General features: G+C 41.4%; 1 protein-coding gene across 2 annotated transcripts in view; it reads right to left on the bottom strand.

Annotated features, from left to right (window-relative positions):
• The window catches only part of gria3b (glutamate receptor, ionotropic, AMPA 3b), a 213026-nt gene that overhangs the window by 6021 nt on the left and 190830 nt on the right, over positions 1 to 16175 (bottom strand). Inside the window, exons 13-15 of one of the 2 annotated variants that reach the window (XM_079838982.1) lie at positions 14253 to 14500; positions 13341 to 13455; positions 3996 to 4243 (exon numbers count right to left, since the gene is read on the bottom strand). In XM_079838982.1, the coding sequence (XP_079695108.1) occupies positions 3998 to 4243; positions 13341 to 13455; positions 14253 to 14500 (609 nt within the window). In that variant the 3' untranslated portion in view covers positions 3996 to 3997. Of the gene's footprint in view, positions 1 to 3995; positions 4244 to 5211; positions 5327 to 13340; positions 13456 to 14252; positions 14501 to 16175 lie in introns of both variants that reach the window. The other variant, XM_079838983.1, reaches the window with a different exon arrangement.

Below are 16175 nucleotides of genomic sequence, written 5' to 3'. Positions count from 1 at the left end.
TACACACTCACACACACAAACTCATAAACTCTCACACAGAAACTCACTCTCTCATGCACTCTCACACACACACACAAAACACACTCTCTTACACACTCACACTCTTTCACACTGTCTCACACTCACTGTCTCATACACACTCACACACACACACACACACACACACACACACACACTCAAAAACTCTCACACAGAAACTCACACACTCTCACACACTTTCACACACTCACACAGAAACTCACTCTCTCATGCACTCTCTCACACACACACACACACACACACAAAAAACACACTCTTACACACTGTCTCACACTCACTCTCTCATAACCTCACACACTCATAAACTCTCACACAGAAACTCACTCTCTCATGCACTCTCACACACACACACAAAACACACTCTCTTACACACTCACACTCTTTCACACTGTCTCACACTCACTCTCTCATACACACTCACACACACAAACTCATAAACTCTCACACAGAAACTCACTCTCTCATGCACTCTCACACACACACACACACACACAAAACACACTCTTACACACTCACGCTCTTTCACACTGTCTCACACTCACTCTCTCATACACACACACACACACACACACACTCACTCTCTCTCTCACACACACACACACACACACACACACACACACACACATCAGAGATGCACCGCTCTATGAATACGCATCAGAGAGTATCACTCGCTGGGAAAATAATATTTGTTTTTGTCTTATTCTACCCTCTATAATCATCTGTCCTCTGACGCTGTGAAATGTCACATCACATCTAAAACATTTCAAATTGATTTTATTCAGCAAGGGCGCATGAAATTGAAAAGGGACAAGTAAAAACTTTCTATTCATCAAAGGATTGAGGGGAAAAATCGTGATTTCCATAAAAATATGCATCAGCACAACCGTGAACAATGACAATGAGACTAAATGTTTATTGAGCTCCAAATCAGCATAAAAGAAATATGGACTAATATTAGAGTAAAGCTTTGCCATCACATTAATAGATGACATTTTAAAATATATTCCATAGAAAATACGGCACACACACTTTTGAGCGCTAGTATAAGTATGCATACATTATTTTAGTAGCTGTACATTTATAAGAAAACAATAATAATTGTAATATCTTAGTTGACATTAAAAGAATATTAGTTCAAATACTGTCTAGAAATCTCTCTCTCTCTCGATTCTGCAGTGAAACACATTTCAGTCTTCTACTGTTTTGCTTTAGTTTGTCCAATTTTGTCTTCTGTGCCAAACGATACACATGTAGAACATGGATATCTTTCACTATTTCCTGCCAGAGCACAAATATGAACAGAATGTGTTTCCATCGAAGCCGTAGCGCAGTCTGACTGATGCAACCGTTTGAAAACAGGCCAGCGTTAGAGAGACATCAGAGGAACACTTCACTACTGATTCATTATCTGGAATTAATGACAGAGAGAGGACACACACCATCTCCAGCTTAGACACACACACACACACACACACACACACCAACATACACACGTATACACACACACTGACACTCACACACACTCACGCATTCACGAACACACACACACACACACACACACACATACACTGACACTCACAAACACTCACGCATTCACACAAATACACTCACACACAAACACACTCTCACACACACACACCCTCACTCACACACAGACACACACACACACTGACACATACACTGACACTCACAAACACTCACGCATTCACACAAATACACTCACACACCCTCACACACACACTGACACTCACACACAGACACACACACACACACACACACACACATATCCTCACACACACACACACACACACACACCAACATACACACGTATACACACACACTGACACTCACACACACTCACGCATTCACGAACACACACTCACACATAAACACACTCTCACACACACCCTCACACACACCTCACATACACACCCTCACACACACACACACACACACACACACACACACACACACACACACACACACACACACACACACACACACACACACTCACTCACACACACACACTCCCTCACTTATACAAAACACACACACACTCAGACACACACACATACACAAAACACACACACGCACACACACATACTTACTCATACGCACTCTCTCTCTCATACACTCACACACACACACTCTCTCTCTCACACACACACACACACACACACACACACACGTGTTGGGTTTTCATGTTTTATGGGGACTTTCCATAGGCGTATATACTGTATAAACTGTATATTCTATCCCCCTACACTGCCCCTGCCCCTAAACCTACCCATCACACACACTGCCCCTGCCCCTAAACCTACCCATCACACACACACACACACACACACACACACTACCCCTGCCCCTAAACCTACCCATCACACACACACACACACACACACTGCCCCTGCCCCTAAACCTACCCATCACACACACACACACTACCCCTGCCCCTAAACCTACCCATCACACACAAACACACACTACCCCTGCCCCTAAACCTACCCATCACACACACACACACACACACACACACACACACACTGCCCCTGCCCCTAAACCTACCCATCACACACACACACACACACACACACTGCCCCTGCCCCTAAACCTACCCATCACACACACACACACACACACACACACTACCCCTGACCCTAAACCTACCCATCACACACACACACACACACACTACCCCTGCCCCTAAACCTACCCATCACACACACACACACACACACTGCCCCTGCCCCTAAACCTACCCATCACACACACACACACACACACACACACTACCCCTGCCCCTAAACCTACCCATCACACACACACACACACACACACTGCCCCTGCCCCTAAACCTACCCATCACACACACACACACACACACACACTAACCCTGCCCCTAAACCTACCCATCACACACACACACACACACACACACACACACACACACACACACACACACACACACACACTGACACTCACACACACTCACACTGACACTCACACACACTCACACTCACACACACACACACACACACACACACCCTCACACACACACTCACTCACTTATAAAAAAACATACACTCTCTTACACACACACACACACACACACACTCACACACTTACACAAAAACACACGCGCACACACACATACGCACTCTCTCTCTCATACACTCACACACACACACTCACGCACACACACTCTCACACACACCAACATACACACACACACTGACACTCACACACACACACACACACCCTCACACACACACACACACACACACACACACTCACTCACTTATACAAAACACACACTCTCTTACACACACACACTCACACAAAAACACACACACGCACACACACACACACATACTCACTCATACGCACTCTCTCTCTCATACACTCACACTCTCACACACACTCACTCACGCACACACACACACACACACACACACACACACACACACACTCACTCACTTATACAAAACACACACTCTCTTACACACACACACTCACACAAAAACACACACGCGCACACACACACACACACTCACTCATACGCACTCTCTCTCTCTCATACACTCACACTCTCACACACACTCACTCACGCACACACACACTCTCACGCACACCAACATACACACACACACACACACACACACACACACCCTCACACACACACACACACACACACACACACACACACACTCACTCACTTATACAAAACACACACTCTCTTACACACACGCACACACACACACACACACTCTCACAAACACCAACATACACACACACACACACCCTCACACACACACACACTCACTTATACAAAACACACACTCATACACACTTACACAAAAACACACGCGCACACACACATACTCACTCATACGCCCTCTCTCTCTCATACACACTCACACACACACACACACACACAGGCGGCGTGGCAGCATTACCGTTAGATCTTAACGCTCTCCGTTCCGTACACGTTGTATCCTTCTCGGTACGTGGCAAAGTTCTGGGTGTTGGCTGGCGGGGCTGGCTTATAGCTCTGGGCGTTCTTTTCAAGTTTCAACCGTTTGGCTTCTGCACGAGACTTGTAACAGAACTCTATCAAAGCCACCATCATGGCCAGCCCTAGTCCACCAACCAGAATATAGAAGACACCAGCAACATTGCTCAGGCTCAGTGCACTTGTCTTGTCCTAAGAGAAGCGAGGCACATAGTTAGCATATCTCGCAGTGGCAGTCGCCTGACAAAACACACACTACACAGCTCTCCTATCAAGCAGGACTACTGGCTATAAAATACATTTCTACTGCTAGAGAGGAATCTAGATTCCCCTGGAGAGGTTAATCTACGATAGGGCTCGTCTAGAGTTCTAGCTCAATGTAAGTTAAAGTCAATTAGGACCATAACTGGTGAATGTAGATGTTTTCTCTAACCTGATCTTCTCATTGGCTTCTTCATGTATCTGAGGAAGCTGGTCAGTTACGTACAGGTCAGACCTCTGACTTAATAACCTTACTTTAAACAACTGCCTTTCCATTCTTTAACCTTCAAATTAATATTTTGACATATTTTCTACACCAGAGTACTGAGAACCATTCTGCTGCAGTTTACCCCCCAAACTTGTCCATTAAAAATTTGTCCATTAGTATTACACTATTTGCCGTTTATTGACTTTCTGAACCAAACCTCTAATGAAACTATCCGCCACGATGAGAAACGCCGATGCCACAGGAGGCCATACGATAATCGGGAAGACAAATGAGTAACAACACTAATACATCAAATTTTAAATTCGAAGTTTGGTGAGTAAGAACTGCAGCATAATGGTTATTGTGTCATTTATATCAAGCAAGAAAGACAATTGGTATGCAGAAAATGAATCTAATCAGTCGATCAATTTGCACTTTTAACTAATTCCCCATTAGACTTATCATTACGGCTTTATTGGAAGAAATACTAAGAAAACAAACAAATAAACATCTGAAATAATGGGGAATGGTACAAGGCTGTACGCCACATGCCTGTTTTATCCTTATCTGTGGCTGTGTGAAGCATTACATTTACACATGAGCTACTTGACTATTGGCGTGTTCTTTGCATATGAACAATATGTCAAAATGCAATTTTTTGAATCAGTACAAAAGACCTGCAGCGACTGACCTTACTTCCCGAGTCCTTGGTTCCACATTCACCCTTATCGTACCACCATTTGTTTTTCAGCTTGGCTAAGATGCCTTGTTCACTGAGTTTCAATACTGCAAGGTTTACAGGAGTTCTTCACGTGGGAAATAACATAAATAACATTATATTATGTTATTTTATGTTATTCAAGTCTTAACTACTTCATACTTTACAAAGCGATAAAGCAGGGCTCCTGGCCATTATCAACACACATGTGGCAGGCATTCTGACTAGTACCTTCCATTCACCAGGGCTAATCTAGTGTGCCAGGACCTACCCGTATCGCTTTGAGTAATCGGCATACACTGTTAAGAGAAGAGCGGGCAGGTTTCTGAAGAGATCTTAGCCTGCGTGCGGGGCTATAAAAGCAGAGAAGCTTCTTGGTTAATTTGATCATCTGAGAATGTGGATGTCCACTGGAACCCTCGACTGACTGACAGACCAACGAAAACTACCAGTAGTATTTTGCTCAGGCTGAGGAGAGTTGGCGTTAGGACTCTGTGGACGGATTATGGGCGGAGAGTACAAAGAAACCAAACAAGCAGACACACATACAAAAGGAAACAAGACCGTACACAAATAGTCAAAGCATTCACCAAAGGAAAGCGTTCGGTGTTCTGGAGTTGGCGCCGCATTAACCTGCTGGAGTAATACTGCGGCTGTGTCCGAAATCGCCCCCTATACCCCTAAATAGGGCATTGTTTGAGGGGACAGCCATTTTTAGTGGCGTCCGAAACTATAGTGGACGACGTTATCGAGTACACTCGTGCTCAATGCCTAGAGAATACCCATAATGCACTGTGAGAATCATCCGTCCATTGTCCAGTTTATATGTGCTAGTTTGCATAGCAGAGGTCAAGATAAATCGTTTCATTACTACCGGAGCTGCCAGTTAATAGCAATTTCGGTAACGCTTTACAATAAGGTTCATTAGTTAACATTAGTTAACATGAACTAATAATGAACTGCACTTATAAAGCATTTATTTATCTTTATTAATGTTAATTTCAACATGTAGTAATGCATTATTAAAATCTTGTTAACATTAGTTAATGCACTGTGAACTAACATGAACAGCTGGATTTATATTGACTAACTTTAACAAAGATGAACTAATGCTGAACAGAGGTGTTGTTCATGTTAACTAAGTCATTTACTAATGTTAACTAATACAACCTTATTGTAAAGTGTTACCGCAATTTCAGTAAATTGGCTTTCTCGGTAGCTCTTCTGGTGCACTCGGTGTCCGAATTCACTCGCTCGTTTTTATCCACTCCTTCAAGTGGACTATGTTATGTAGGGAATAGTGAATGAGGGTATAGAGGGCGATTTCCAAACACAGCATACATCTTGCTAATTGGTTACGGGTACTGTATATTACATTAGCATTAGCGGCTAACAAAGCTGCGATTATTGTGAATAAACTTGATCAATAATTGACGTGGCGGCCATTTTGGGTAGTGCCCTTTGATTATAGACAGTTAGCATAACGCTAGCAGATGTTTCAGATGATTAAAGTCAACATGAAATCTGAATTTGCATCATTAAGATGCAATAACTAGCTCCGCCTCTGAAATGTCTTGTGCCCCGTTTCCGACACAGAATAAAAAATACAAAAGTTAATTGCGAATTTTTCTCTCAGAATTCTGATTTTATATCTTACAATTCTGAGTTTATATCTCACAATTCTGAGTTTATATCTCACAATTCTGAGAGAGGAAAAAAAAAATTAGGATTACGAGATACAAAATCTGAATTTTGAGAATTAAAGTCAGAATTCTGAGAGAAAAAAGTAGCAGTTATTACTTTTCTTTTATTCCATGGTGGAAACCAGCATCCATATGGCACAATTGATTTCGGTATACTGTGAAACCAAAGTTGTAAATAAAGATTATTGGAGTATGTTTTAGAATAAATTAGTGTTTCAGTCGTTCTTTGTTATTATTTGTGAAATTTACTAGCAATCTCTGAGTGAAAATAGTTTCAAAGTAAATCCTACACCCATTTTTTATATCGCTTTTCCATAATATACAATCAGTTCTTGTTGATTGAAATAAAGTCCTTTTTTTAATAGAATATCACATTTAACTTTGAATGGGTTGCGCTTATCATTTCATGTTGACTTTAAGTGCGTTGCTAACCTAAATATTAATGCTACAGAACCAGTTATATAAACTGATTGAATTTTTAACTATAATGGACTTAACTCGTTTTTTTTTAAACTATAATAGAAAGCCGTGCCATCACTCGTCTAGACATAATTAGTCGCTTAAATGTTCTTTACATTTCTCATGGCTGCTACTGATTTAGCTTTGTGGTCCTAACATTTCTTTTAGCTTGGGGAGAGACATTGATTAACAACGTAATTATCCTGGGAGCGACTGGAGTGGGAAACCTATCAGCAGCGAGGATGGCAGAAGGCTGCCAGGGGCCGAGAGGAGAACGGGTTGTGTGACTCATGATGTCTGTTTGTTGCAGGTGGCTTAATGTGGATTTTTCTCCTGTTTTTCTCTCTTTTTGTTCTGTTTTTCCACAGCTGGCTGCGCGGCTGGGTCCACTGTAGACTCACTGCATTAGATCATTAGAGCTAGCCCATCCACCGCATGTCGACTAATGGGGGCTTCAAATCACCGCAAACTGCAAAAACAGAGAGCTGGAACAAAGAAGGTGATTATGAAAGCTCACATAACCTTTCACCTTCATCCACAGGCAGGGGGCACAATGCTTTTGATCGTGCTGAAAAAACCTGCTCCCTGACAATTAGCACAGACTTTAGGCCCCATTTTCAGGAATTAGAAAACTATGGAAAAGTCCCAGAAATGACCATTCAAGTCAACATGAAATCCTTATGTTCTGGCTGAAGACACATTTCTGGTCTAACTGGGCGCGGTTCACCAGTGATCGAAATGTAAAGACTTTAGAAACGACTTTTGTTTTTGGATGATGTCACCTACGCCGTACTTGCGTTTTAGGCAATTTTTCCAATCTAGGCTCATTGGGAAAACGTGCCTGTTGGCGGCATTTGTGCTAAATGATATTATGTTGCTTCTTGCACATTTCATTTGAAACGCGTGAATCTGGCAACGTTTATTGTGTTGGTTGTTGCACGTATCGCTACAGTTCAGAAATGGCGCTAAAAGTTTAACCCCTTGCCTGTCGCCTTTTTTTTCATATCACATATTTTAGTAATCATCATGAATTAGGTATCAATCGAAAGCTTACGAGCTCAAAATTCATCCTGCGAAAACCGTTTTTAAATCGGACGTTGCGTTACCGTGGAAACGGTACTCTAAATTATTTTAGCAGGCTCCTCCCCCTAGTGGGCAGAGTCAGGTTTCATATTACACATTTTTTTTTAACTACTTTATAATTAAAACCTTTTCTAATCTTGACGTCGGAAAGGTCTGAGTCTCAAGGTTCCATATTTGGTGACTGTTTTGTGATATAAGTGATATTTGGACAGAAATGCATTAAAAAATGCGCCTTTTTTGGTACTGCGCCTAAACAAAATCTCATGTGAACTTCAATTTTTGTGATATCAATTTCAAATTTGGAACATAACTTGGTTAGACATATGGCTTTGATTTTATAGTAATTTTAGAGTAATAATTATTTTGTAAAATAAAAACTTTTTCATGCTTTCATTTTGCTTTCACTTCACAGAGTGTCTTCTTTAAAACAATACCAAACTTAATTTTTTTTACGTCTATTCTCAAAAAAGGGGTGACAGTTAAGGAGTCAAAGCTCTATCGCGTTTAAAAATAATGTACCACATATACTAAACCCGATCCGTAACCTAACAAATAGCGCAAACAAAAGCAAACGTGAGATAAAAACACATTTGTTGACATTTTAGCTGTAATTGTGACTTGTGTTTCACGGGACTCATCCCTGACTGTACCAGGTGAGCTTTCAAGCAAATTTACTACGTCAGAAAAGCCATACATATGAAGGAAAATTTTATGTATTGGTATGTTTTAGCAGTTTTGCACATTTTTCCCAATGAGCCTGGGTTGCCTTTTTCTGTTGTAAGTATTCCAGCCTTTCTAAAATATTAGTATGCAATAGTCAGCGCAGTCATTTAAAATATAACAGCAAATAACTACAGCCCTACATAGTTGTTTTCTTTTTTTGAACTATCTCTCAGAAATGTCACATATGGGAGTACAATGTGGCGAATGCCATTTCATGTTGACTTTAAATCAAATGAAAAATCCCCAAAACTGACGTTATACAATGTGTTCAAGCACTAAAAATTGTTATATTTGAGTGGTGGAAAGCTAGCATTTACAATCCTAAATGTTATGCAAATGTACACTGAACTATTTTGGTAGATTGCAAGAAATTTCACTTAAATTGAAATGCTTTTAGCGGTTACATAAATCCTTTTTTACATGTCGAGAACATTTCTGCTCTATATTGCATTGATTACACAAACTACATCCGTGCTCCACTTCGGCGAAATTTAAGGTCCTGAAAATGAGGCTTTTAACGTTTCATGGAGAAGTCTGGGACACACATGAAAAAGCACTGCTAGCCCTCATCATGTGCGTCCCCATTTTTACTATTATTCTCAAAACAAACAACAAGAACAGTAGAAAATTGCCCTTCTGTATGATGGGAAATGAACTGGAAAGTCTAAGGGTAGCACATCAGTTAATCTTCACCTCCAAAATAAGGGCCGAACACGTTCCACATGTACCCTGCTGTGTGGGTTAACATCGCCCTCGTGGAGGGAGGAAAAACAGCCAGGATCAAATGAGGGAATGGATTTGTGTTCAGATTGGTGTGGAGATGGGAATTGTGTGGTATCTGTGCTATTCTTAGCCCCTCAAGCCTCAGATCACATTGATTGATTGTGTCAGTGTTTTCTCTTACCAGCCGTGATGAGACTAAACCTACTGGTTTTTAGTTTCTGTCAGACGTTAAAGTTGAAGTGTGCATGATGTTACAAAGATTTGTCCTCTACATCATGGGCGTCGGAAGCAAAAACAAATGTGGGTGGGTCTTCCCCCAGAACGATTTTACTGGAGCAGATGCCATTTCCTGTATTCTGGTGCCTTTTAATTAAACAATTGCTTTTATTGCCTAAAACTAGGGTTGTGCCGGTAAACTTAACAACCGCAGCACCAGAGATGATACGCATAAAATATTTATTTGTATGTGAATGCTGTTTTACATGGATATTTCATTTCGTTGCATTGTACTTGTACATGTGTAATGACAATAAACTTGAATCTCATCTCATCTCATATTAGGACACGAGTGAAGCACACTCTCAAAAAAAAAGAGTACAAAATTAGAGTGAAAAAGTGGCCGTCACTGGGGTGGGACCCTTAAGGGTACATTTTTGACACCTCTAAGTCAGGGGAAGGCAAGTTCGGTCCTAGAGAGCTGATGTGCTGCAGAGTTTAGCTCCAACCCTACTAAGCCACCACAGTATAAAACTCATGGCTCCCAGCATGCATTGCAGCATTAGGTATGTCACCATAGTTGAGATTCATATGCTGATTCTTGATATCTGTGTTGCTCTAAACTTTTTTCCCCCTTGAATGTATTTAAAGAAAAAAAAAATTTAATATCTGATCTGTGGCAAGAAAGTATTTTTGGTGAATATTATTTATTAATAGTTTTAGTCAGTGATGCGTTTAGTCAAACATTTTTCTTCATGACAATTTTTGTCTATGGCTTCTTTTGATTTGAACAGATTATGTGTTTTGTTAACACTGTAACAAAAACCACAAACTCATATAAAAAGTCATGAGTCAAACTGCCCAAACTATCTCTCAGAAACACGGAAACACTGATCACAATAATGGTGACCAAACAAAAAAACATCAACATCTAAACCTCTGTTAATTCTCAATAAGAGCTTCTATAGACGTCTTTCAGGGTTGGAGCCGAACTCTGCAGGACAGAGACTCTCTAGGACTGAACTTGACCTGCTCTAAGTAGAGGAACACAATGGTTTAATTGCACCCTAAGGACCAATTGTGTACCTTTAAAGGTACAGTTATACGTTTTAATCCCCAAGAAACAAAATTGTACCTGTACCTTTTTTTCTGATAGTGCACAAAGCTTTGTTTATAAAAATAAATAATATGTGAATGGAGTTTAATTTATTAGGGCATTTCTCAAGTGGAATGGATTTGAGGAAGCGGCTGCGTGCAAAGTCAAGGCTGTAAAACACGGAATGGAGTTTAATTTATATGGACTCTGAATTATCTAAGTTGAATGGATTTGAGGAAGCGGCTGCGTGCAAAGTTAAGGCTGTAAAACACGGAATGGAGTTTAATTTATTAGGGCATTTCTTAAGTGGAATGGATTTGAGGAAGCAACTGCGTGCAAAGTTAAGGCTGTAAAACACGGAATGGAGTTTAATTTATTAGGGCATTTCTCAAGTGGAATGGATTTGAGGAAGCAGCTGCGTGCAAAGTTAAGGCTGTAAAACACGGAATGGAGTTTAATTTATACGGACTTTGAATGATCCAAATGGAATGGATTTGAGGAAGCGGCTGCGTGGAAGTTAAGGCTGTAAAACACGGAATGGAGTTTAATTTATACGGACTTTGAATGATCCAAATGGAATGGATTTGAGGAAGCGGCTGCGTGGAAGTTAAGGCTGTATAACACGGAATGGAGTTTAATTTATATGGACTCTGAATGATCTAAGTGGAATGGATTTGAGGAAGCGGCTGCGTGCAAAGTTAAGGCTGTAAAACACGGAATGGAGTTTAATTTATTAGGGCATTTCTCAAGTGGAATGGATTTGAGGAAGCGGCTGCGTGCAAAGTTAAGGCTGTAAAACACGGAATGGAGTTTAATTTATACGGACTCTGAATTATCCAAGTGGAATGGATTTGAGGAAGCGGCTGCGTGCAAAGTTAAGGCTGTAAAACACGGAATGGAGTTTAATTTATTATGGACTCTGAATGATCCAAATGGAATGGATTTGAGGAAGCGGCTGCGTGGAAGTCAAGGCTGTAACTAAAACGTGGAATGGAGTTTAATTTATTAGGGCATTTCTTAAGTGGAATGGATTTGAGGAAGCAACTGCGTGCAAAGTCAAGGCTGTAAAACACGGAATGGAGTTTAATTTATATGGACTCTGAATGATCCAAGTGGAATGGATTTGAGGAAGCGGCTGCGTGCAAAGTTAAGGCTGTAAAACACGGAATGGAGTTTAATTTATTATGGACTCTGAATGATCCAAATGGAATGGATTTGAGGAAGCGGCTGCGTGGAAGTTAAGGCTGTTTAACACGGAATGGAGTTTAATTTATACGGACTCTGAATGATCCAAATGGAATGGATTTGAGGAAGCGGCTGCGTGCAAAGTTAAGGCTGTAAAACACGGAATGGAGTTTAATTTATTATGGACTCTGAATGATCCAAATGGAATGGATTTGAGGAAGCGGCTGCGTGGAAGTCAAGGCTGTAACTAAAACGTGGAATGGAGTTTAAATTATTAGGGCATTCCTCAAGTGGAATGAATTTGACTGGCGGTTTTCTGAAAAGTGAACAGACACATGCGCTGAATTAGAGAGGGTAAAAGTGAGCATATCATTGGTCACACAATGGTTCCGACGCCCCTGCTCCACACATAGCCATCGGTAGGCGGATTCCTCTAGGTTTGGAAAGGGACTTTACACACTTCCACTTTAAGCTCTGGCATAAACTGGTGATAAGTAGCTAGCATCGTTCTCGTACCCTAAACTAACTCGCAAGACTAGCTTACCATCCGTGGACAGCCGCCTAGCAGAAGCAAAGCGAGAAGGCAATCTCAAATCTCCTTTACTGTCTGCTAGGCGGACGCTCTGGCCGATTCCTACAACACGAACGGTTCAACACTGACTACGCTAAAGTGAAGAGTGTCAAACAAGACAAGATTACTTCTCCTCAGTAGGACAAAATCGTACTGGTCATTTTCTCTCCTCCGTTAGCCAAGTCAGGGTTCTGCTTTCGCTCTCAGATGGCACATTAATGTGTGTGGGGTCACTGAAAGGATGTGGTTTTTTCTTTGGATTTGGTTTGGCTCGGTTCAGGAATAACAGGCTTGCCGATTACTCTGCACTATGGTACCCGATTTCGGTGACATTGAGGCTGACCTTGGAGTCACCTCCCCCGCTGCCGCACTCTCCCTTGTCGTACCACCATTTGTTTTTCAATTTGTCCAACAGGCCTTGCTCATTCAGTTTTAAAACTGCCAGGTTAACAGCATTTCTTGAAACAATAAAACATAACTTGTAAGAAAATGCACAGGTCTGTGAGCAATCTACTGCATTAGCATAGTAGTAGTAATGGTAACGTTACTGATAATACGGTGAGCTACTACTACTGAGAGTCAATTACAGCAGTAATCAGAATGGTTGAAAGAGCACAATTTGGTTAAGAATTTCACCAATATGAAGGCAAGAGAGACGCTCAGAGCAAAGAAAGTGTTAAATATTCAAGGTGGCATGGAGGGTTACGCTGTCTCAAACTGAAGTGTGCGGGATGGGGACATTGTCATTGAGAAGAAAAGTAACAACAACAAACATCATGCAATTAACATTCGTCACAAGTGACAGCGCAGCTTTTACAAGCTAAATTGAAAAACCGTTGAACTGTTAAATTAAAAGTGACAACACGACAGTCAGGAAGGACAGCCACACGAGACAGCGAGAGAAAGATCGAAGGACAAAAAAGACAGACGGGAAGGGACGCACGCGGACACACACACACACACACACACACACACAGATGTGAAATGACTGCTTAAGTTAGCCACTCGAAATGATAAAAATCTGGTTGAAAAACTGGAAAAGAAGACAAACATTTAAAGAAGAGAGCACTGATCAGAAGCATCATTGTGAATCAAATAACAATCAAAATGCATCATACCGTTACCTCTTGGTCAAAATAGAGGGGATTTGGGGAGGGAGGGGAAGGGGGAAGGGGGAGGAAATGACAACACAGGACATCAGGGTAGGTGGAATACTATAACAACATGGAGAATATTGTTATATTATTCCACCCACCTTAATGCTGAGCCTTTGGGGGTCGCCACACCATAGCCCTTAGAGTCCAGATTGCCGCCCACTTTCATGGTGTCGCAGGGCTTCCTCTGCTCAATGTATTCGTTCATGGTGGATTCGAGAAGAAAGGCGAATTTGCCCTTCGACTTTCGTACCCGCGCCACCCCGTCGGGCGTGGTCTTGGCGAAGACCGAGGGCTCGGCCGATTTCATGTACGACCACATTTTTTCGTACACCGCAATTTTGGAACGCTGTGCAAAGGAGACAAGAAAAACAGACACGCGTGTGTCATTAGTGCACGGAGAAACAGAATCACAGACATCATGTGTTTAGTTCACAATAAGTTTGCTGCTGATGAGCAGGGCACGTTAACACCCGTGTATTCCAGCAGGGGCGTGCAACAGTCACTCCTACTGGACACTTTGACGGGTCGAATTTTATATATAATAAAGTTTTCAATTGTAGTCCTTTAAAAAAGGCATCTAAAATAATAAATAAAGTGCAATGTAGTGTTGTCAAAAATATTGATACATAATGATAAATATCTGAAATGCTTCCAATACCAATTTTCTGCAGAATAGACACACAACACCAGCGTCTCTCTCTCTCTCTCTCTCTCTCTCTCTCTCTCTCTCTCTCTCTCTCTCTCTCTCTCTCTCTCTCTCTCTTATCTCTCTGACAGCGAGTTACACACAAACCCTCCTCCTCTCACTCACTCACTTCATTTGCTCCGGATGAATATTGTTGCTCTTACAGGGCTTGAATTTCGGTATGGGATTGCGCATATTGGGCATATTTTTTAGCCTGGCTCCACCCTCCTACGTACTTCCGCTCAATTTTCATTTATCCTTCAGTACTCCGTCTGGGATTGCGGTATATTCTCTGGTTTTCTCCGGTCAAATTTTAACCGGTCCAATCAGCGAACAGAGGGAGTGGCTGAGAACGATGACACGCTAGTTTGAGATCACATACGTCACGACCAAACGTCACGATTGGTTATGGCAGATCCAGAATGACTCTGGGCAGATCCAATAGTTTTAGACTTCAACAGAGTTCCCGCCTTCAAGGAAGTGAACGCTTGTCAATGGAGAGTCAAATTAAATGTACGAGAGTCTGGTAAGACCAGGCTACATCATTTTACTCATTCCTGCAGATTTTGTGCTCACACCCAAAGTGCGGCACATAAAGCCTCTCAACACTAAATTGAGCTCTTTTTTGCGGCTTATTGCGCTTAAACAGTCAAACACACACATAATAATGTCAAAATGACTGCAAGTATTCATGTAAACACAGTCAGTTCTGTTGTAAGTGAATGTAAACAGTTGAGAAAGAAAACACATGAGTATCAGTATAATGGATCCGTGCGTCAGCTCTTAAAGTGACAGCAGCCTAATAAACCTGATGACAAATGATGAGATATGAATGATGAGATGAAAAAATATCTATACGGCAGTTTTCCCCCCAAGATTTTGGTGTCAAAATTGTGGCCAGTGAGTGGCTAGTAACGTTGAAAACCACTTGCAACAGTAGCCATGTTTCCATCCACCTATTTTTATGCGCATTTTGGGATATCGCATAAAAAAATGCTGAATGGAAACGCCAAGATGTGCATAAATTCAAAAAATGCGCATAAAAAACGTATGCGCTCGTTTGAGTCGGATACATTTTCTATCCGATACGAAAACATGCACATAAACTACGATGGAAACGCATTTACCAAATAAATTCCTTGATGCGCATAAAAAAAATCATGTGACTTTCGCGATATAACAGCATAACTGCACTAACCAGCGGAAAAATCTTGTTTGCAAAGCATCTGAAATGCTGGTTTGGTCATTCAGGAGTCTGTTGTCTAAGATGCTCGGTATATTTCCCTCCTAGAACTGTCTTACACGACTGTGTTCCCAAACAGCAGCATCTGCCTCT

The sequence above is a fragment of the Gobio gobio genome (genome assembly GCF_949357685.1).
Source record: "Gobio gobio genome assembly, chromosome: 16".
Taxonomy (NCBI): domain Eukaryota; kingdom Metazoa; phylum Chordata; class Actinopteri; order Cypriniformes; family Gobionidae; genus Gobio; species Gobio gobio.
This window is presented reverse-complemented; position numbering and strand designations above follow the sequence as displayed.